The sequence below is a fragment of the Falco peregrinus genome, chromosome 13 (assembly GCF_023634155.1).
Source record: "Falco peregrinus isolate bFalPer1 chromosome 13, bFalPer1.pri, whole genome shotgun sequence".
NCBI lineage: Eukaryota > Metazoa > Chordata > Aves > Falconiformes > Falconidae > Falco > Falco peregrinus.
In genome coordinates, this window is record NC_073733.1 from 3,694,065 (window position 1) to 3,717,886 (window position 23,822).

At 42.0% G+C, this 23,822-nt stretch overlaps 1 protein-coding gene across 2 annotated transcripts in view; it reads right to left on the reverse strand.

Moving 5' to 3' along the window:
- Positions 1-11,912: 11,912 nt before the first annotated feature.
- ABCB7 (ATP binding cassette subfamily B member 7) overlaps positions 11,913-23,822 on the reverse strand; it is a 42,158-nt gene continuing 30,248 nt past the window's right edge. Inside the window, exons 12-16 of one of the 2 annotated variants that reach the window (XM_055818064.1) lie at positions 23,649-23,778; positions 22,923-23,094; positions 17,479-17,582; positions 15,767-15,874; positions 11,913-12,982 (exon numbers count right to left, since the gene is read on the reverse strand). In XM_055818064.1, coding sequence (XP_055674039.1) covers positions 12,764-12,982; positions 15,767-15,874; positions 17,479-17,582; positions 22,923-23,094; positions 23,649-23,778 — 733 coding nt within the window. In that variant the 3' untranslated portion in view covers positions 11,913-12,763. Of the gene's footprint in view, positions 12,983-15,766; positions 15,875-17,478; positions 17,583-20,763; positions 20,937-22,922; positions 23,095-23,648; positions 23,779-23,822 lie in introns of those variants that run through there. The other variant, XM_055818065.1, reaches the window with a different exon arrangement.

Here is a 23,822-nt window from a genome sequence, read left to right on the forward strand (position 1 = left end):
TTCCAGAAAGAATAATGCAAGTTTTTCTTCCAGAGAAGAGGGCTGCAGTTCTGCTAGATAGCCTGTAGTTTGGGTGTCGTCTTGACAATTGCACACAAAGTTGCAATTTCATTTTCCATTTGTGTAGTAGGTAATTGCAGTGCCCATGTGAAGTATCCTTCCTTCATACGGCATAAGGGAGCCAGGCAATTATCCATAGGTCTTACAGTAAGGTCTCCCAGTCCCAACCTTTTTATAGTGCCTTTTGTGACGACAGTCCAAGATTTTGAGATCCACAGACATTAATCTAGACGGATGCCTAGGCATCTGGAAGGTCTGAGAGAGCTTCCTTTATAGGACAAATATGTATTCTCAGTTGTGTGATCATTTTCTTATGTTGTTCCCGCTTCTCTTCAGAAAGACAGTGTCAATGTGCATGACCGATGGGCCTTGACCACAGGTGTCAACTTTGCACTTGAGGCAACGCGCACAGAAAGGTTCAGAGACTCACGTACGCACCTCCCAGGCATGCAACGCTCACTTTTCCGTGGACAAAACCACCAGGGTTTAGGTAACCCTCTGCTCACATCAAACTTTTCCCTAACTAGCCCTAGCTGCTGTGTAGATTGTATCGTTCTTACACCTCGGCGGCACACTGGGCTCCACTCCAGAACCCTTCGGAGGTGCTTCAGCTCACCCGTACAGAGCCGTAGTACTTCTGACGCTTTCAGAACAGATGGCCACATCCACACCGACCCAGTCTGCACCAGGGAGCAGCTTCACAGTCACCCACCGGTAGGGTCAGAGATGCTCTGCCCCAACCTGCCCCAAGGCTGGGGAAGAGGCACGGAGCCCTTGGGAAGAACGACAAACTACCAGAGCAGCTCTTGGAAAGAATGGGAAGTTAAATTTTATCACCTAGGTGGGTCTTTTTAAAAATAATTAGTTCATTTTCTTTGTCTATGGATTTACTCAATGGGTAAAGAAACCTACGTCAGCTTCACCAGGGCGATCACAGCTTTCCTTCAGTTCTAGGCAAACATCTGGTTGAACAGCAAGAGGTGCTCAGCGCCAAGGGCTTCCCCTCACACATCCTTACCGTACCCACAGCTTTGCCCACCTCTGTTGTACCACCTGCGATTCAAAAACTGTGTGGCCAACAGCTGGGTGACTGGCAAGGACCTTTTTTGCTATGGCCATGTTCTTTTCTCACCCATTTTAAAGCAGCGAACTGGCTGAGATGTTGGCCACATTGCCACGACCCGGTAAACTGCCGCTGTCTTCAGTTTCTGGGCCGTCACTCCAACAGGCCTTACAGCAGGTTCAGTAAGGAGAACTTTAGGGCAAGTTGTGTATTAAAACAGGTAGATGTTGCCTGCACAATATATCCTAGGGGAAACTTTGCTCCACTGTGAGTAACCATATACTTCAGTCACAGGGCCTAACAAACTAATCTAGCGAGGAATCTCTTCTTGTAGAAAGACACAGCTCTTCTACTCGACTGATCACACCTCCACACCTTGCACGTTCAAGGTCTCCTACACTTAGATGACATACGCACACCTGTGAGGTTACACCTCTTCTAACCCTGCCCATTTCATTTTACATTGTCACCGAGTTGCTTTGAACCATGAAGCCATTAGTCCACGCTCGCCTCCCATGCAGGCAGGTCTGGTCACGGCAAAGCACTCAGCAGCAAGGCCTTCCTCGGGCTCCTCTCGCCTCCTCCTGCTCCCTGCACAGCTCATAGGCTAACTGTTTTCACTTCATTACCTCCTGCAGTCAGAGAGAAACAATCTGTTGAGTAACTTCTTTGTAATCCGGCTCAAGTGTGCCGTGGCCATTTACATAGACATTCACCCAAAGGACAGCACGGGTCCTCGAGGAAGGCTTTGGGCTCCCACTTTGGAATGCAGCCACCCCATTTCCACAAAATACCACTTGCATCTCACCACAGTCAATAGGAATAAATCCGGGTGTGTTTAACAGATGTTACAGTTTCCAGATTGTCACAGCTTTCCACCGTTTTTGAGCTGATTGTTACTACAAGATTCCTGCAAGTCACCAGCGAGCAACGCAGCCTCTTGCTCTGCTCATCACGTTCTGACTGATGACGTGAGCTGTCAGACTGTAAAGTCAAAGTTGTCAAATAGCTATAATTTGCAGATTTAGTAAAAGAGCTTAACATTTCTTTGAGCAAAGTACTTAAGAGATGTACTCCGTGGAATTTATGGCCTGTGAAAGTCTGTACGGTTTGCTAGTTAGAACAGGATCTCCACAGGACAGCTCAGATGTCAGTAAAGCAGCTTTGGTCTAAATTCAAGACTGCCATCAGACATGAGCTTATATTTCCACCGAATGAATTTCCACAGAGACTTTAATACCCAAGTATAAAAAACATAGCCATTTTGCAGCATTTGTCACTTGAACATTTATTTGCTAGAACCTGACTACGTTCCAGTAGATTAAAAAATAGCTAGAAAGTTTTGGGTCTGAAATTAAAACAAAACAAACCTCACAAAAATAATCAACAGAAAACGCTTTCTGTAGCCTCCGGAGCTGTTCGTACTCTGAAAAGTAGTTTTCTCTATTTCCCTTTTGTTTTCCAACCTGTGGTGGCAGAGGGGCTGGAACTAGATGATCTTTCAAGGTCCCTTCCAAGCCAAACCAGCCTATGATTCCATGACTCACGGCGTTATTTGCATTTGGCTTGCTGTCAATTACTCCTATGCTATTTATACTAGGTAATCTTTTCGATATTGCAGTCCACCTTCAGCTGTTTTCTGTTCCTCCTTTTATTAACTGTGGTCTCTGTGTTTATATTTAGTATGTATATATGTACTCAGGGCTTGATAGTGTGGCATGATGGCTTTATCTGTATGAATTAGGAGCTGAGCGTGTTACTCTCTTGTGAATTACATCCACATCTCCTACAAGAAGACAGAGAGGGTTTTAAACACAGCCCTCCAGCGCACGCTGTACACAGGGCATGCATCCCAGGCTGCTGTGCCGACAAACACCTTCCCGATGGTGGCCGAGAGCCATGGCACCACGGCAGTACCCCGCTACGGCTGACGGAATTACGATGATCAATGGACAAAGCGATGACACAAAATGCACAGAAGGAAGTCTCAGAATTCTTTAAGTAACTTACAGCCGCTTTTTGGTACAAATTATTATGTGACTTGAGAATCTAATACCTGGTGGAAATTCCAGCCACCAGTTTTGCTGGGAGCACAGCTCAGGCACCAGCAACCGCTTTTCAAAAAATCCATTCCAACGTTCCACATGCTGCCAGCACGTACACCCAACCGCTCGTTTAGCGACAGCCGCATCCTGCCCACGCTGGGATTCGGGAGGTGGAATTTTAGCTGGGCAGTTCTGCATTTGGTGAAGGGGGGTTTCTGTGGTCAGCTGGAGATTTCCAACATTAACAATTCCAGGGGACTGATAAGAAAGCATGAGGCTCGTGGGGGCTGAGTTCAACTGCCTCCATGTATTACAGCGGTACCCAAGCAGACATTTCAACGGAGAGGCGTGCTCATTGCAGCAGCACTAAGCAGAAATAAAGGGTTCTGGTAAACACTAATTTTCAGTGGACATGACATTCAAAATCATCCTTTCCACACTGCGAGAACTGCGTGCACGTACCAGTCTCTGCAAAGCCCTATCTGACCATTTCGGAGGCGCTGCCACATAACATGGTCACACACAGAGATGCTGCTGAAAATCAGATGCCTGTAGAACTCGAATAATACATAACCCACAGTGGACAAAAGGCAGAACGGAGAAGGCTGTTATCAGCTGCCTCGTATTTCAGGCTACTCGCCTGCCCAAACTGGAAGAGGCAGATGCCGTGGCAGAGCTCCCCAAGCAGCGCTTCACAAAGCAGCCGCCACAGGCGAGCTCCAAAGGCAGGCCAAGGGCCCGCAATTATTTTAGGGAGAATATGTATTGCCCAGGTATGGGGACAGGGGAGGAAGAAGAGGCAGCAGAGCACGGGAAGATGATGTTCAAGGAGTGGTGATCAGCTTGCAGGCAAAGCTGCAAGGGAAACTGCAAGCAGCCGCTGCTGTGCGAGGCCAAGGTCAGCGTGCAAAGTTTGCAGTTAAGGGACTGAATTTAGAAAAATCTTCCTTCCCACCACTAACCCAAGTTCACCTCTCTGAATTTCTCTTCCTCTGAGATTTAAATACTGTAAAATGCTGATTAAAAAACCCACCAAACTCACTGCGTTGCACAACTTGACGCCATTTAACTGATTTTTATCCCCAAAACGGGAAACGCTGTCTGCTCAGACAAACAACATTTTCAGTACCACCCATTACAGTCTCTCCATGGTCCAGACACATCACACACCACCGAACATTCATCGATTCCCTCCACACCCTCCTCAAAGAGAAACTTCAGGTGGTTCCACCACACAATTTTTCAGGTTACTGGTTATTCATATTCTTCCCAGTCTCCTCTTTAAACAATTCCCAGATACACACATCCAACTTTATATACGCATGGAGGCGCAGACATTTTAATGGTTGAATCCAGAATCTGCCAAAATCCTTCTTTTGTTAACGCCAGAGGTATCTGTGATACGTGCAACACAACCTGTGGGAAAGCTGGCAAACACACGACATCGATCTACTCCACACGTGGGCTTCCCTGTATCTGTGGCAGTATGTTACTACTTAGCATTTTAGTCATTTACTTAACTTCCTAACGTTTAATGCACTGCTCCTCGGACCTTCCTTCCAAGAGGGACCACAGGAGTGTCATAAGCCTTCACCTGGTGCCTGTTTATTTGGTGAGGTCTTACAATCCCAGGTATGAACACAGTACACGTTACCAGCACAACCCTTACACAGCCTTTGAAGCAAACCAACATGCAGTTTGCACAAGGCAGAGGTAACAACTCCAGCCCAAAACACTTCTGCCTTGTGCTCTTCCCCCTCCCTTGTATCCTGCTACATCTCCTACATTACTCGAGTCACATAACAAGTAACAGCATCAACAAGCGATGTCACTCCACCTTTCACAAACTCTGCAAACACTGTTATTCCCAGAAAACATTCCCTGGTTTTAATTGTAAATAAGCTCAATCTTTTATCTGTGTTCTTCAAAAGGCAGGAAGTTTTGCAAATCACTGAAGAAATAAAGATATTTTTTTTACAGCTGTGTAAAAATACATGAACACGTATTTCTATTTTCTAAAAGCTCCATAGACCATTTCATAATTCATGCACCAACTGTACTTGAAATGTTCACTCCCAATTACAGACTGACCTTTGCATTCCATTTTCTCTAACTAGTGTAAAATGGAAACTTTTCATCTTTTCAACCTGCACTTTCCTAAACACCTGCCAGTGTACGCCCAAGGCCAGTGCAATCGGCAGGGAACACTTTACAATGCATTCCAGGGTGCAACAGAAGCTGATACATTGTGTTTCAGCCTGTTTCTTCCTTTCCATAAGGGAGGGGGAATATCTTTTCTCCCTTCCCCTCTCTCCTCTCCAGGATAAGGCTGAGAGATTTACAAGACACATTTTAAGTTGGTGTGGCATAAATGCTTTACTTGACAAATTTATAAAGGGCTACAAAGCGTTGAAAACTGGAAATGGAATGTGGGGGAGCTGTCACGTTTACTCTTTCAGCTTTGGGGATGCTGTTTTAAATTCTGCCCTAAAACACTAGTAAAAATGCATTTTTCCTCTTTTTTTCATATTAATAAATCCACTGTGCAACTTCGAACAATTGACACTCCTCACCCGAGAGAGATGCTGCACAGCCTCACCGAGGTGGCTATGGCCACGACGACATCGCAGCCCCTCGATTTCATTACGCACACAAACCATATTCTGTCAGCTCTACTTTCACCACTGCCTGGTGACTCAAAAGAAAGTTAATCATCATTTACTCTCACAGCACATGCCTTAAAGCCTATTTCGGAAGCTACCGTTAGCCTAGCGTGCAGCTTGCCGGTATCACATAAAGAGGACCGTAACGGGGCTGGCCCAGGGTGCAGCTAGGTGAGCACCTCGCGGCGTGCACCGTGCACCTTGGAGGCTCTTTTCTGAAGCATCCACAGGGCAACACACAGCAATACTTCCCCTCGTATTTTTTTATAAATACATATATATATACACAGACACCACCATACAGCAACGCCTCTAGGCACTGGGCCGGTGCTCTGTGTGGCCAGCCATGTAGAAGAGTGTTTCTTACTGCAGGTGCCACTGCCGGGCCCTGGCAGCACCCAGAGGGAGCCGGGGACGGAGCCAGCCCAGCCTGCAGACCCTGCTCCGAGTGCTGGTCTCCCAAGGCTTCGCTGGTTCTCCAGGCTGCACAAAGCTCACGTCTTTTCCCTGCGTTTGGGCACATCATCTGCAGAAACCCATCAAAAGTCATGGAGCAAGAATGTAAAAGGTATTTTTCAGGGACTAACCACTGAAGGATTTTCTTATAAAGAAACCAGATGTACACATTAAAGCCATGGAGGAGCTGAATTCTAGAGTACCCGTCCTACAGGAGGCTTGCGCGTCTCCGTCTCCAATTTACCTCCCTCGCCATGTTATCAATGACATCACCGTCCCGTTAAGAAGACAGCTATACAGCACAGTACTGCCACATCACACCACTTTAAAAAAAATGAAATTATTCATTTAGAAAAATGCCCTGGCTCCTTCCAAGGAACATAAACTCTCCAGCATGCAGTCAGGCAAGCACCTGCCTGCCGCCAGGTCCGTTCTCTGTGCATCCCAGTGCTACCGGTTTCCAGCAGCCGCCAGGACTAACAAGAGGGATGGCTGTTTAGGTGCTCAACTAACCAAAATAAGCAATTGGAATTTTTTCAATGGGAAGGAGCAGATAATCGATAGAATACTAAATTGTCACTTCTGCATTGTTCGTACACAGATAGGGTGTTAAACAAGCATGGTAACCTCAAAATGATTCCTAATTTATGTGAGGATTGTAAAACGCTGGATTTGTAATTACTGTTTTCCTTGATGTACACATGCAACTCAAATTAGCACTAACACAAGTTATATGTATACATGAAGACAAACCCCAAACATACTCCCATTATGGCTCTTTCCTCTGAAAAACTAATGACTTTTTTTGTCAGTATACATTGATGGAGTACTCCCGCACAGCATCGTTACGAGATTTAAAGATAGAGCAAATGAACCTTTAGAAACACCAGCTGGAAGTTCATCCAGTCACACTTGAAAAACACCCAGCCTGCACCGGGATCCGCCATTCATTCGTTCCGGACGTACAGCGCGTTCTGCTAGACCACGCGGGGCTCAGGGACGTTCACTCTGAGGCAGTGACGGCAGGAGCAGTGGCTATTGCGGCTCAGATCAATATGGTGCAAGTACATTAGATGAACTATCAAAATGACCTGTAACTCCAAACTCCCGCATTTCCTGCCTTCTCATTTGATAATGAGGAGCTAGAGTTACAGCTGCACAAAAAAGAAACACAGTTAGCAAGTACACGCAACGTTATATCCAGGGCTCAAGCAATTCCTTAAAACAAACCTGTTGTTCACAAGTTAAGAGTTTACATTTATAAACCCACAGCATTTTAAAGTAAGAAACAGCCAAGCTTTTAACAAGAATTTTCACTCTCATCAGCATGACGCATCTAACATGAGTGCTCTTCACATGTTTTTGTAGCTCCATACACCAAAAAATTAAGGGGCTATAAAAGCTGCGTGGGAACAGAATTCAGGTGCACTATATGAACTTGCCTTTCCGATCGATCATCTGGAATTTGGTTGCCTCATGCTAACTCATCCCCCCCCCTGCAATTGTTATCAGCTTCACTGTCATTACCAAGCATGGCAAACAACTGCTTTTACTAAAAAGGCCAATTCAAAGCTTCCCTCGCTGAGGGGAAGAGCCACACACCCATCGCTGTTATTAACACCACCGCTATTCATATTCCACACCAGTGACTGTTTCCTCTGGAAATTGCAGCAAAGGTGGGAGAGCCATTTTGACAGGATACCCATTTCTATTCACAAAGATAAATCCTTTATTTAATAATAATTATCTATACACAGACAAAGCACAGGAGTCAGGGTAAGAAGTCTTCCAGCAGAATGTTTACACAATATGACCTTAAACTAGCTTCTTTTGTTGTTTTTCAACATCTACAGCCTTACTGTACAATGTAAATTTTATATTTCCATTCTGAAAAGAAACTTGAACACGATTTAAAATCTCAGCGTTACGAGATGTAGGTAACTCCTAACCCATGGAACAGAACTGCTGCGAGAAACTGAGGGATCATCTGCCAGTAGCAATTACGAATATCCATTTGTGAAAAGCAAAACCACCCCCCCACCAACCACTAATTAAGTTTTCTAACTTGCAGGCTAGAATAGCCAAAATTTTGCATCTCGTGTCATTGTACGCTGTGCCTAGTAGGTTTTTACATGGGGATTATAATTAAATTCTGTAAGTTTATAGTTAATAGATGACTATGCACTGCAAGAAGAGCCCCTTTCTAACATCTTTTTCCCACAAACACATTTCCTTTAAAAACAGAGAATGAAAGGGGAAAAAAATTAAACGGCCTTTTCTACTCCAAAATTGCAGACAAAAAGATTTTATAATGGTAGTAAATGACTTTAATTTTGAAAAAGAACCAACTGAAAGTCCGGCATATGAAAAGCTGCTCTTTAGAAAAGTGATGTTCCAGATTACAGAAGAGCAGAATTACCAAGACCCACAGAGGCTCTGAAAGAGCTCCGAAATAAATTCCTTTTCCTCTAAGAAACTGTAAAGCTTTTTAAAGAGACGCCATATATATTGTCAGTGCACTACAGGGAGACTCGCCAAAGCCATGCCTCTCCCATTCAGCACTTTAAATATTTGCTTCAAACGGTGACACTTCAGAGTCAGAGCATATGAATAAAAATTAGAAAGAAAAATATTTAAAAAAAATAATCAAAGCGTGCCCAAGTTTTACTTTCTGGCAGACAACAGAATCACCAATTATTGCTACTGCTTCTCCGAGATGCCCACCCACAAGCAGAACGTAATGTTCAGCATTTTGTTCTTGCCTCCGACGGAGCTGTGCGCAGCTGTGGCAGCCGGGGAACCTGCTCGCCTGCAACTCCTCAGCCATGCAACTATGTTTTCTGCTTTTATAGGAAGTTTTTCCCATTTTATTTGGGAAGGTAACGAGGGGAGAAAAACCTCTTTGCTCTCATTAGTACAGATGCCGCCTCTTTTTTTTTTTTTTTTTCTTGTCTGCATTCTTGTGTGTAGCTGCTGAATTTACGATGGTGAAGTGTACTTTTGTAACCTGCCTCGGAAGCAGACAGGCAAGCATACAGAGAATTCCTTCAAATGAAGCCACAAACAAGACAGGGATGCTGATCTAGCAACTCCATGGCACAGCATGTTCTCAGCCGTCCCCAGAAACCCACGGCAATTCTTTAAACCAAGTATTCTATGACCGGCTCCCTTAGGAGGAAATGCCCTTGCTCATTCCGTGTCCTTAAGGTCGGACACAGCTCAGCACCCTGACTGGCACCTACCCCCACGGCGGGGTCCTAACGGCTTTACACCTATAGCAAACCCTGGATGGATTTAAACAAATGTCGATCAATTCTGGTATTTACCATCTGAAAACAGCCCTCATTCCAAACCCGTAAGGCTCAGCTCTTGGAGTACTTGCAAAGCCCATCCCCAGTGACAATACACATCAGCGTTCATCTGAAAACTTTCCTTCCAAAACGCAATCAAGTTTGGCATTAAAATTTGGTTTCAGCCATTTAAAAGCTAACGCTAGCTCCTGCGCTCTCTTAGACGCTTCTGAGGATGTCTAAGCCCTACAAATGGGACTGTTCATTGAGGAAAAACGCCAGCACTCTTTTCCTCCATCTTTCAGATGACCAGTGACATTTCTAACACTTGTACCAAAGGAAAAAAAAAAATCTTCAGGATTGAAATATTACTATTTACAGCCTTCACACATTATCTGCTGGGTGCAACGGTAGACAAATTATTTCATTCCAATCACCAGCTCTTGTAGGGTGGGGAGGGATGACACATTGTTTGGTTTTTTTATTAGCCACGATACAGCAAAGGGAGATGCCTCATAAAAAGATTTTTTTAATAAACCTTTTCTAACTGTTGCAGCTCAGAGATAACTGCACCTTTATAGTCAACCTTACTGCTGTCAGAAACTAAAAAAGGAGACAATTAGTGAAAATAAAAGGAAGATTGTAAGCTAGTATTCTGAACTGCCACTACATTAACAAAGCTTCACTTTGCTTCTGCGCTGCAAGGATGAAAATAAAAGTCCTTGCATTCGAAATACTTTTAAAATAATTTTTAACTGGAGATTGATGCCAGGTTGGTTTTTTTCACCCATCATTTTAATAGAGAGAAAATGAGCAAGTAGCCGAGAATACAGCAAAGGTTCACTCCCTTTAAGTTACCGTTCCTATATTTAGCTGCAGGGGAAGGTATAACACAAATAAACAAACACTACTTGCAACTAAATTTCCAGAAGCACCAAATCCAGTACTTCACTAGTGCCCACACTGAGAAAACTTGCATCTGATTTATAAACGTAATTACATCAGTGTAATTATACTGGCGTAATTCCCCAGGAAAAAAGTTATTTTTCAATATCCAAGAGAAGAAATTTTATTTTTAAATTCAACATGAAGAATTTTCCAAAGTAACTAGTGATAAATAGGTAACGGTAAATTTCTCTGAAGAGGCCTAAAAATACAACCCTGCAGTGGCGGGCTGACCTTGGCTGTGTGCCCGGCGCCCACCCAGCCGCTCCATCACTGCTGGGCAGGGGAGGAAATGTAACGAACAGCTCCTGGGTGGAGATAAGGGCAGGGAGAGCAGCACCAGTTACTGTCAGGGCAAAACAGACTAGATACAGGGAAATTAATTTAATTGATTGCCAGTTAGAAGTCAGAGTAAGGTAATGAGAAATAAGACCAAATCTTAAATGTGTTGCCCCACTTGTTCCTTCTTCCCAGGCTCAACTTCACTCCCGGTTTCCCTCCCTCCTCCCCCCAGCAGTGCAGGGGCTGGGGAATGGGGCTGGGGTCCGTCCATCACACGCTGGCTCTGCCGCTGCTTCCTCCTCACACCCTGCCCTGCCCCAGCCGGGGTCCCCCCACGGCAGACAGCCCCCCACGAACTGCCCCGACCCGATTCCTTCCCAGGGGCCGCAGGTCTCCCCACACTGCCCCAGCCTGGGTCCCCCCACGGGCGCAGCCCCCCAGGCCCAGCCGGCACCAGGGGGTCCCCGTGGGGTCCCCAGCCCGGCCCCAGCCCTGCCCCCCCCCCCCTCCTGCCAGGAGCTGCCCCAGTGCCGCTGCCCGCGGGTCACAGCCCCCTGCGGGCACCCCCTGCCCCGGGGGGGCTCCCGGGCTGCGGGGGGGGGGGGGCTGCTCCCCCGGGGGCTGGGGGCACAGCCTGCCCCGCCGGGGCTGCCCAGGGGCTGTGGGGGGTCTCTGCTCCGTGCCTGGAGCCCCCCTGCCCTGCCCTGCCCCGGGTGCTGCAGCGCTGCTGCTCTCGCATGGCCTCGCTCCTCTCCGCCGCTGTTGCACAGGGGCTTCCCCCCTTCTTTAAGATGTTCCCCCAGAGGCTCCCACCGTCGCTGATGGGCTTGGCCTCGGCCAGCAGCGGGGCCATCGCAGAGCCGGCCGGCGTGGGCTCTGTCGGACATGGGGGAAGCTTCTGGCCGCTTTCCCCATTCTCACAGAAGCCCCTCCCTCCCCCGCCACTACCAAAACCTTGTCACACAAACCCAATACACCTGCTGCACTGCCCTGCAAAGACTGAGGTTTCTTGACACTGAAGAAATTTTAACTACTGAAATGAGGAGATTATTATAGCAACATTTTCAGCATTATGCAGGTCATTTTCTCATGCATTAATGACATAATAGAAATTTATGGAAGTCTTTATTGAATCTTAATTGCTCCCTAAGACCATGACTGAAACAGAAAAAATGACTGCATTCTGCTTTGACTACTGCAGCAGATGTTGGGGACACAGAATCCTGAACTCTATAGAGTTTTTCATTTAAGGGAAACTTCCAATTCTTCGTATTTACATACAACATTTCGTATGTCTTCTGTGAAGTCACACTATTTTGCCAATTCCAGATTTTTGCCAGCTCTTAAAAATGCTGTTAGTTTTCTTTTAGAATAATACCAATACACTTCCTGATAGTCCAGTGTGAAAGGTGTTTGTGAAGGGTGAGATGGATAATCCCAATATTTAGTTTGCTACTCCAAGCCTCTAATATTTTGCAGAGGCTTTTCTTATTCTTTGCAAGGAAGAACACTTTAAATCAGAACACCACTGAAGAAATTAAATTGCATCTTCCTCACTAGCAAATGAGTTTAAATTAGCCCAATTACAATTAAAACATGACATATTTATCAACCATTATGAGACATATTGTAAATCCAGGACAAATCTGTTTACAATTCAATAATCCACCTCAAGCAACTACCCAAAGAATTTACCAATGCCTAAAAAGTGCCGTAAGTTACACTCTTAAAGTTTCTGAAAAAGCTCAGCTCTTGCAGGTACCATTGAATATCAGAGATATCTAAAGATGTAAAAATAGAACTCCTTTGGTTGAAATTATGTCCCTCTGAGAAACTGTAAAACCCTAAAACTGAAAAACCCAGGAAAGTTTTTGAACGTTGACTTAAAAACAAGAGCTGCACCTCATTGTAATCTTGTGCATTTTTACCCTATTATACAAGATGAATCCAGGCTCATACTTAGCATGAACAGTTTCCACAGCCTTTCACACTATTGATAATTTCTTCTTCTAGTTTCTTTCTTTCCTCCTCTTTGGACATCCGATTATTTTTCTCTTCCCAGTGTGGATCGTTATGACTATTTAGCACTTTGCTGCTCTGTGTATGCCACATTTCATAATAGAGATTGTTAGGACTTGCCAGGAGGTCTGCGTGTCTACCGCGCTCCACAACTTTGCCCTGTAAAAGAAGGGGAGTAAGTCAGTAATGGGTATCACTAGATTTTAGGGATATAAATGCTGCCAAGATATGGGGCACAGTTTTACAGAATAGATCACAGCAGTTATTAATGAGAAGGAGCTTGGGACGCCAATGAAAGGTTGCATGTGTGCTGCGCACTGAATTGCTGCCACGATGCAAGGCGAAAACAAGGAGCTGGGTTTTTCCTCGAGCTTACGTAAATGGGAACACGGATGCCTTTTGTCCACGTGCACAAAACTTAAAGCCCACAAACATGCATGAACTGGAAGAGCTATTTAAAGTAAACACAGGCCTCTGTATGAGCAGCAAGGTGTTAAACTACTACTGCAAAAGTCACATGAGTGTACCAAAACTAACACGTATTTGTCTTTGCTTGGTAACACACACACAGAAAAGTAAAGGCATAAAGAGAGGGACTTGTGCTAGATAAGCAAACACGTTTAAAATCAAATCCTAAAAACAATTAGGGTAAATTGTGCTTTTAGATGAGTACTCAGTAACTTGTGTCACTGCAATTGCCGTCATGAAAATCGAGTGAGCAGTTCAGTTCATCTGTGCTATTCTCAAGAGCAAAGATGATTTATTGACTATCATTGTGGAAACGGGAAGGAAGAGTTGGAGAGGAGAACTCAAATCCTACCGACAGTGAAACAACACTATTCTTCAAAAAAACAGACTCATCTTTCTACTTTGAAATACACATTTACATTCGCTGATTTAAAATCAAAATAATGTATTCATTCTCCAGCTATTCTTTCCTTTGGGAAAAGACAGCATTGTACGGATGACTACATGGATTTTGTATTAGTTCTAAATTCTGATCTACAATTAAATCTACCTCCTTGTGACAGCTGCTGATGAACATGCTGGGAAAAAAATTGGGTCTTGTCACTTCTATTACTAGTCATGCTGGTGGAATCTGAACACACACTTGACCAACGTAACTGCAGAATTTACTTAAAAACTTTAAGTGGTTAATTTAGCGAGTTCATTGTTATAAAGACCGTGCTTTTGAATTACAGCCTTTTTTTTATTAACTCTCGCACGATCGTCAAAAACTTAACTTCTCTGTTCAGCTTCACAGCATTAGGATCAATATCATCAATACAGTGTTTGCTTACTCACTCAGGAATTATTCTGACGTTACCCAGGCAAAGGTGCTGAAATTGCAATGCCCTATTTCCATTGCTAAGCAAACCCAGTCACAATCACCTTGTCTCATCTCCACTACCAGCCTTATTTATCTGGTTGCTAACACAGCGCTCATCAATCAAACTGGGATGACAAGAGGCAACTTTTTGCTGAGCAAACATCAATGATGCCTCACGAAGCAGTCGGGCACTAAAAGTGATGCACCACACTGCCTCACTCATTCACAATCTTTATTACACTAACATCATTCATGTAAGTGAGCACCCTAGCTGTTTTGCAGTTTTAGGTTGTGCTTTTATTTTTAATTTAACAGCTACAGTGTAACACAAAACACACTCTTAGTAAGCTGTGAAAACTTGCATCAGAAACAAAAAGTCGCAGATTGCCTTGTAACATGTTAAAAAACATTTGCAAGATGTTTTAATGTGCAGTTACATAAAGGATACACCTTAGGAAATGATTTTTCAAGGAAAAGATGAAAAAACAAGCAGATCAAAACCAAATAAAAATGCCACAGAGCAGCATGAGTGATTTATTCCACTACTTCATTTTGAAATTCATGTGAAGCTGAGATTTGTATAGCACAGACAGTCATGAACATCACCCTAAGATTTTGTTCTAATTCCCCATGAAATCATTTAATGTACTGTAGGAGTAATTTATTTTCTTTTAGAGATGCATATTTTAGTCACTAAATACACCTATGATCACAAGCATATAAATAGCAACTGAAAAAAAATGAATGCAGAGATAAATTTAACATCTATTATCAGCAGATTATAGCACTACATTTCCAGCATCATCGGTTAAAAGAGTAACTACAAAGTTTAATAAGGACATTTGTTTATTTTGTATCTCTAGCCAGATACGTGTAATAGAGAAGAAAATGGACTTAGGACAGACTGAATGTGAGATAAACAGCTGAGTAGTGGTATTAGTAAATTAAATGCTGAAACTTTCTTTCTTTTTCTTCCCCCCCCCCCCCCACCCCCCCAACCCCCTTACAAGAGAAGCATACAGAAAAGGAATCACACTCTTCCACAGGTACAATAGAGAATGGTGTTCAGATTTATTATATAACGAGACTGAACAATCCTACAACAGTTTTATCTGCATGGAAACAGAACATGCTGTCCTCTCTCTTTCCATTGAAAGAAAAAAACCCCAGTGAATGTATGTGAAAAAAATAGACATTCACTGAGTAATGGTAATGAAGCATAAATTAGGGGAACACGTTAGGAAACCTAACCTGACAGAAGCACATAATAAATTAAATTAAAAACATGCAACATTAAGCCAGTCCCAGAGCATCAAGTGAAATTTGCAATAATACATATAAAGAACATGCAATTAAATAAACTATGCAAATGAGGTAAAAATACAACATACAAGAGAGTCACACATGCAAGTTTCTGCAGCTGATAAACTGTTAGTTGCAATAAGAAATATATAAAAAGCAAAGCTTGGGCCAGAATTTTCTAACAAGGCTCATTTCCAAAGAAAGAACTTTCAGTAGTTCGGTGGGAGGATATTTCAAAATGGACGCACAGACTCTCTAAAACAAACGCTGACATTATGTGAAAATTACACATCACAGGGTGATCATCTCACCTGATCCAGCACAATAATTTCATCCGCATCAACTACTGTTGACAACCTGTGAGCAATGAAAACTGATGTTCGGTGTTTCACCATGTCCTTCATGGCACTGAGAATATTCTGCAAAATTAAAACAGAGACAAACTCTTGCACACTCCTAGGTGGTACAAAGAGAAATAAAATACTGTCTGGAAATATGCAATTTACTGTAAGTTTTGAGAAGCATCTCCAGTACTGCTATAGCATCACAATAAGAAAGAGCTACGAGTACCTACAGAAGAAACAGAAGAATCCCGAGCATGAAATACCTGTGCCTCTGATAAAGTCCTCAAACTACAAGAAAAAGCTTGCATTCACAGAAAAATGCAGATAACCCAAGGGACAAAGGAAGAGAAGTATTACTTGATTTCAGGAAAAAGTTCCCCATGCAGCCATGCTACAAAAGCAACATAAAGAGCAATAAAGGCACGTGAAAACAATAAATCGTCACAATAACACTACTTTGCAATCAATGAAAGTTAAAGAAAAAATCCTCCTCAACATCATGCCAACGTGGAACATAAAGCAATCCTGGGAATTATCTATCCACCGTTTCCTTTGTGAGTACTCTTCCACCTTCCCAAACTGCATTCAGATGCAAGCAGCACTAACTGGAAATTTATGTTCTCACTGCGATTATTTTCCTTGAAAACCACTTGCCTTTGTCAGAAAACATTTCTATTACCGCACATACTTTTGTGGAAAGGACTCATTTTCATTTGCTGTCTTTAAAGTGCAGTTCTGCTGAAACTGTCAGCTTTCCTTATGATTATAAATACATATAAATACTTATGATAATAAACACAGCAAAACAAAAGAGAAAAAATCCAAGTAGTGTCCTGTAGAACTGCGTGTGTTATGAACATTTCTGGTCTAATGGGGAAACTGTACTATATTTAAATGCTGTACTATATAGATGTACAGTTTGTACTCTGATTTCTTTGTATCTGGAAAATGAAAGTAATTTAGTGATTACAGGTCAATAAATTTGCTCAATAATCTGCATAAGTGAACATAAACATAGCTCGAGCTCTAGTTTTTCATGACATTAGTTTGTGAAATTACTGCTGGTGCTGAGAGTTTTGTGTTTAAGCACAGACGTAGTTATGAAGCCTGATGCAGTGACTGTGGTAGTGTCATGACATCTATGTCACAACGCTCTGATGTTTCACAGCCCTTCCTGTGAAATGAATACAAATTAATACCAGCGCTGCAGGTTACACCTACCTGATTTGCATCTCAGAAAGATGCTGCACAATAAACAAGAGGTTTTCTGTTCTGCGTTATGTCACAATTATTTATAAGACATCTTTAAGGAATGCTAGATGTCACCTAAACACCTTTTAAAGTGGATTGGAAAGCTTCACACTTCATGGCCGCATGAGGTATTTGCAACAGTTTCAAGAGATGAATGTTTAATGGTGAATGGGACCTCCAGAGTGTAAAACAGAAAATATGCCCAGAGACAGAGCTGATATTCTTAACTATGTCTCGAGGCAGACAGACTCACTAGCTCTGCTCTGGCCTTTAGAAAAAGGGCTTAGACATAGAATCTCTTAATAATAATAATACCAGGAAAACCCACGATAGCTCAGAATTCTTTCCGAGAGGAAAAGAACAAGGAAAAAACATCAGAATCAAATCATTACACCACTTAAGTTTTATATTTTGTTATCCCAATTTACCTCTTCTGTAATTGAATCTAAAGATGACGTGGCTTCATCATAAAGAAAAATAAGTGGCTCCTTTAACATTGCTCTAGCAATTGCGACTCTTTGCTTTTCTCCTCCTAAATGGGGGGGGGGTGGGGGAAGGGGGAGGAAAAAAAAAAAAGATGATATTACAATCATGATATTCTAAATTAAACAGCAGACGTAACTGTTTTGGGGGTTGTGGGGCTTTGGTTGGTTGGTTTTGTTTTGTTTTTTTAAATACACATCATGGTTGCTACTGATAAAGGTCTGTACATGTTATATAAAAAAATCACACAGGTTCCTGCTCCCTGGTAAATCTAAAGCAATTCAAGATTATCTTTTTAGAAAAGGACAGAGAACTATTTTGTATATGCTGCAAGGCAAGAGCCTCCTACAGGTAAGTAATGATGATGTATGGTAACTCACTCTGAGCTCATGCTCCCTGGAGTACATTTACCTGCTCTAAGCTATGCCCTGTACAGTAACTTTGCATACAGACATCCTGCTTTCTCCCACAAATAAACAATGCTCTGTCCACGCCTGCTGTATTTGATTTCATGCACCTTGTGCACATATTTCTTCTTTCAGTCCCTCCTTGAAATTCATCTAACTTTCCATTCTGTAATGGCCCAGACTTAAAAGTATCCGTACCCAAAAGAGCCTTAACCAGCAAATTTCAGTAAAGATCACAATTAATATGGTACTGAATACCACCTTCATTATGCAAGCTACTGTATGTTGGTTTCTGATGTAACCAAGTTTCAGACTAGTTTCTTCCCTTCACAATTCTTATAGCCAATATCTACTCAAGAATAACTTTGGTCAACATTTACAGACAGGAAAACAGGTGCATTTGACAACTTAAAATCTGCTAAACATTTGGTATGCAATGCAAACATTTCACATTTGTGCACTTGCCCTCCTTTGTTTTATTCAAGGCTTCAAAACATTCCATTTAATATAATTATATTCTTGTTAATGTTCCATTCCTATCAGGAGAGAACATGCTTTAATAAACCATTTAAAAGGCTGATAATAATGCTGCAGTTTAAAATTTAAACTGTCTTTGGCAGAACTCAGTAGCAATTAGAATTGTACAATTTACTCAGTCTATTTTAATGCACTCTCCCTCTCTCTCCTGTAAAGCATGTTCAAAACTCACAGCTTGACAATATCCATGTTTGAAAGACATACTACAATAACAACATCCAAGGTCTTTCCTTACATTTGTAGCATATTGACTTGTTTCATGCTCTTCCCCATTCACATTCAGAGCAGCAGCATGTTAACTGTTTCATTCACAAAGTCAGAGGCTCGGGCTGTTACAGCTCTGCTTACTACACATCGACACTGAAATGGATTCCACTTGATAAAGCCAACACAACTTGGTTTTCATTATTTACTCGTGATGAATCAGTCTCCAAGACCAGTAAGAACTGCACTAAATGCTTACTTCACCATTTCAATTCTCCCACCACACAAGGGGAGAGAAACTCAGGTAGCGAGGCTTGTTATCCATGCTACCGTACTGTCACTACAGAGTCTTCTGTGTATTAAGGTTCTTGCCAATTATTAAAAAAAAAAAAAATCCACCAATTTTAAAGTATCAAGACAGCACTTCTAACATACCGTTTTCTAATGTCAGTCCTCAAAGTAGTAAACTGTTAATTTACTAGAAGAAAGGAATCCATAACATAGCAAATTTTTGCATACAGGCAGAATCCAATTTACTTTTTCTTTTTTAAACTAGTAATTTGTTGCAATCAGATTTAACTGTTCACAGAACCATGCCCCCAAATTAAGACTGCAGCCTTTACTGGCCCCACACATTACTACCACATTTCACACATCTGGGACCCGTATTAAGTTGTCATTGTGCCTTTCACTGAGACACCCACCACATCAGTGGTCCTGAAAACCTTGTTTTTCCACCACGCACATATAACCAGTGGATTTCAAAGAGGACCACTTAAATGCATAGAGTTTTCGCTCCCCCTATTTCTCCCACAAAATATTATTTGAAAAAGACAAAACAAGTCAGGACTTTGTTTCTTCTCAGACATGAACTTATTCAAACAAGATATTAAACAGATTCGGAAATTAATCTAGTATACACCTTTCAAACAATTTAGGGAGCCATACTACTATTTAGAAAACTACAGAGATTCGAAGTAACAGATGCCTTGTTTTTACAGAGCTACTGAAGTAACTCAAAAGACACGCATCTGACATCTCCAATCCATTAAACAACTAAACCATTTCTGGCCATTACAACTCTCATGACCAATGAAAATATTGATCTAACAAAAGCACACGGGATGCAGCGGACACATTAGCTCCACATTCCAACCTAAACCCACAAACTGGCACTGGCAAGCAAAAGCACACAGCATCTAGCTCCCCAACAGCCGAGCACACAACTGCATGTAAGATCAACTCAATGCGCAATCCCAGGAAGCCCAAGATGAGCAGACATTTCTGAGAGCATTAGCCTAAGACTCCTGTACCCTGATTGCAAACATTACTGAAGCTTGTTTATTACTGTTCTTTGCCGATACTCATCCAATTTGTTGAAAAGAAGAACTTTAAATACAAACAAGACGGGAAAAAGACACACTTCCCTTTGCTTTCTAAACACCACTTCTGTCAAACATGGTTAGATGGGTGCTTATGACCATCACAGTGGTAGCACAAAATAAAGGATGGAATAAAGGTATAACCCATTTTCAGAAAGGCTCCATTAAAGGAGTCTCGAGGTCTGAAGGAAACTCCAACATGCCTGCACACACTTTTCCAGATTTAGAATGGGACGTGGACTCGTAGAATCATTTAGGTTGGAAAAGACCTTTAAGATCATCAAGTCCAACTGTTAACCCAGCACTGCCAAGGGCACCACTAAACCACATCCCTCATTTTCAGTACTTCCAGGGATGGTGACTCCACCACTTCCCTGGGCAGCCTGTTCCAGTGCTTGACAACCCTTTTGGTGAAGAAATTTTTCCTAAAATCTAATCTAAACTTCAACATAAGGCTAAGGCTTTGAGCAACCTGATCTTGTGAAAGACGCCCCTGTTCACAGCATGGGGTTGGTCTAGATGATATTTAGAAGGTTCCTTCCAACCCAAACCATTCTATGCTTCTATAAACGCCAAGACATTTCAAACCTATTGTTAGTCAAACCCTCTTCCTAGAAATTACTAGTTTGGGGAGACAGGCAGCACAAGAGAAATCTTTATTCATTATCATGGTTCTCTACAGTTCTGCCAGTACCTATTTTATATCTTCTATCACTCACCCAGATTTGTGCTTCACATATTTTATTTCTCTTCCAATTTTTCTGTATTGCCCTTTTGCAAACGTGTACGCTTTCTCCTGCACATACATTCTGGATACAGAATGTAACCTCTGATCCTCTGTTTCAAAGAGACCAGGACTCCTGACTTCAGCAGCTGCATAGTAAGAAACACCACGTTAGCTTGCTGTCTTTGCAACAGGCAGCAGCTCTGCCCGACCACACTTCTGTGCTCCTGCCTCTGGACCCCCCACAGCCCCCAATGAGTCACACATCTCGGTACCTTTCGCCAGCACCCTCAGAACCCTGAAGTTTCCAAACTCGCCGAGGTAAGTCTCTCTCCCCAGTAGGGCCATACCTCCTACCCAACAGAGCAGAGCTGTCTGCCCTCTACCACTCCACATGCAAATGGAAACAGCTGACCTGCTCTTTGGTCTACCCAAAAATGTGTCTTGTACGCTGTGTCAGAGGGGAAGACAATTAAGCTCTGCCACACGGTAAGGCCCAGTATTCAGGAGAAGTTGTTTAGAAGACACATCCTACATGTCACCACAGTGATACGGCCTCTCCTCAGGCAGAGCGGTAGCTGTGTATGTACTGCAGTTCAGCATTACGCCGTCTACTTTGTCAAAACCCTTTCAAACATTTTAAATGACCTCACACTTACCTAAACACCTTAAGATTGTATCAGGAAAAGATACCAAACCAATATGAAAAACTGTGCCCCACCACTGCTCATATGGGCTAGCAATTTTAAGCAAAACTATATAGTGTTTTGCTTTTTTAAAACAAGACAATAGGAGATTGTTTTAACGAACTTTGGAAATGCAACTTCTGCTTCTCATCGTATCCACCAAGGAGGGGAACCAAACCCATCAGTGAATTAAATGGGGAAAACCTCATGGAATAACTATCTCATTTTATCTTGCATCAAATACCTATTAAAAAATTAAGAGCTATAAGAAGATAAAGACTTACTTAAACTGTATATAAAATAACCTAGTAATAAGAATCATACACCCTTCAACCAAAACAATGATTTCATTTTTGTTTCATTCAACAGACATTTATTAAGTCTTACATTTATGTGACGGACATCACTATTAGTTTTGTCTCAAAGCAACTTCAACCTAAGGGATTTGAGATTGAAAGCATTCCAGTGGAATCTAGCTACTACCGAAAAAGTTATACTTAAACCCTGTATTTTTAAAATCCTATGTCCCCCCAAAAACCAGAAAAAGGATATGGGATATGATTTACATTCTCATCTTACATTATAACTTCACCTCAGGAAGAATGTTTGCTTTCAAACATCCTCCCTAGGAACAAGTGTTTGTAATTTTAGTATTACAGACAGCTGTAGAGAAGGAGTAAAGTGATTTTTTGTAAGAGTGGCCCGAAAGGCTAGCATGACTAGCAAAGCCTGGCTAATGCCATGGTATGATCTTTCTAGTATAGAACAGTTATGCTATTTTAAAAAGTGCATACTCAAATACAAAGGGACTTTGAGAACCTAAACTCATGCTTTTTTTTGTTTCAGTACCAAGGTTGTATGATTTAAATCTGTAGCTTGCAGATACGCAGACACCATTTTCACATTGTTTCTTACACAATTAACGGTTAAGAAACATGTAAGATTTGAACACCCTTTCACTACAAACAGGGTCCAAAATGACTATACTACAACATACGCTGCCTTACTCACTATCAAAAGCAAAACCAAAACACAACCTAACTTTTGGCTCTTTGAAATTTAGATTTAAGAACACAAATTTGGAAGGTCTATGCATATATATATATAAGCCTATCACATCCTACATGCAAAGCACACATACATGAAGTTCCCAATCCTATTCACACACATCACACTACCCAAATAGATTACGAGAAAGATCATTTTCATTTAGATGCACCTACATGCTTACCTATCAACTCATTTAACACTATCCCCTGAAAATACATTCCTTTAAATAACTTGCAGACTACAGTTGCCATAAACTACAGATCTTTGTATTAAAATTTAGCCTTACAATTATGTTATACTGCAAATAAGCTAAAAGCAAGTCTGACTGAGGAATAAACTATGCACTGAACTTTGAGGTAGCAAAAGGGATACAAAAAACTTGTGTGCTTAAGATCCTACCTGAGAGCTTGAGTCCTCGTTCACCAACCTGAGTGTTGTAACCATTTGGCATTCGAAGAATAGCATCGTGGATTCCTGCCAACTTTGCTACTGCATACACCTCTTCTGGCGTTGCACCGGTATTGCCATAGAGCAGATTGTAATAGATGGTATTATGGAATAGAACAGCATCCTACATTTACAGAAAGAATATTTTAAACAAGAATCCACGAACAATAGTTTAAAAACTGTCACTGTCCCCAGTCCATGAAAGAAATGAATACAGAATAGCTTATATTCTTCTATAAAGCCTGAAGGTGAAAGTATTTGGGGAAATTTCTTTTCCCAAAAATGGGATTAATACATTTTGTGTCCTAAATATGTGTCACACATACTTTTACCATTTTGCTAACTCATTACGGGTGGCAATCGACTATAAAGCTAAATCACTTAAAGCTGGAGGCAGTTTCTCATGAAGAGGCTTAAACACTTTTCAGAAATTGGATCTATATGATGATGCACATAAAAATATTTCCCAGGGAAGAAAAAAACAAAAAGAAAGAAAAAAAGGCAGCAGCATGGCAACTTTCAAAGGAGCTACACAATAACACTGCATTAGGATTGGCCTTCATTGAACCACAGTGTCAATACTGCTGCATTAGGATTGGCCTTCATTGAACCACAGTGTTAGAATACTGAGAATTACTATTAGGATGGACTATTTGGGGGGAATGAAACACTGTATACCTGAGGTACAACTCCTATTGCCTTTCTCAGACTTTCCAAACTGACGTCTTGTATGTTCTGTCCAGCAACATAAATGTTTCCTTTCTGAGGTTCATAGAAACGAAATAATAATCTCACAATTGTGCTTTTCCTGAAATTGAAAAGAATTGAAGGTAATGTTACATCGCTGGTCTG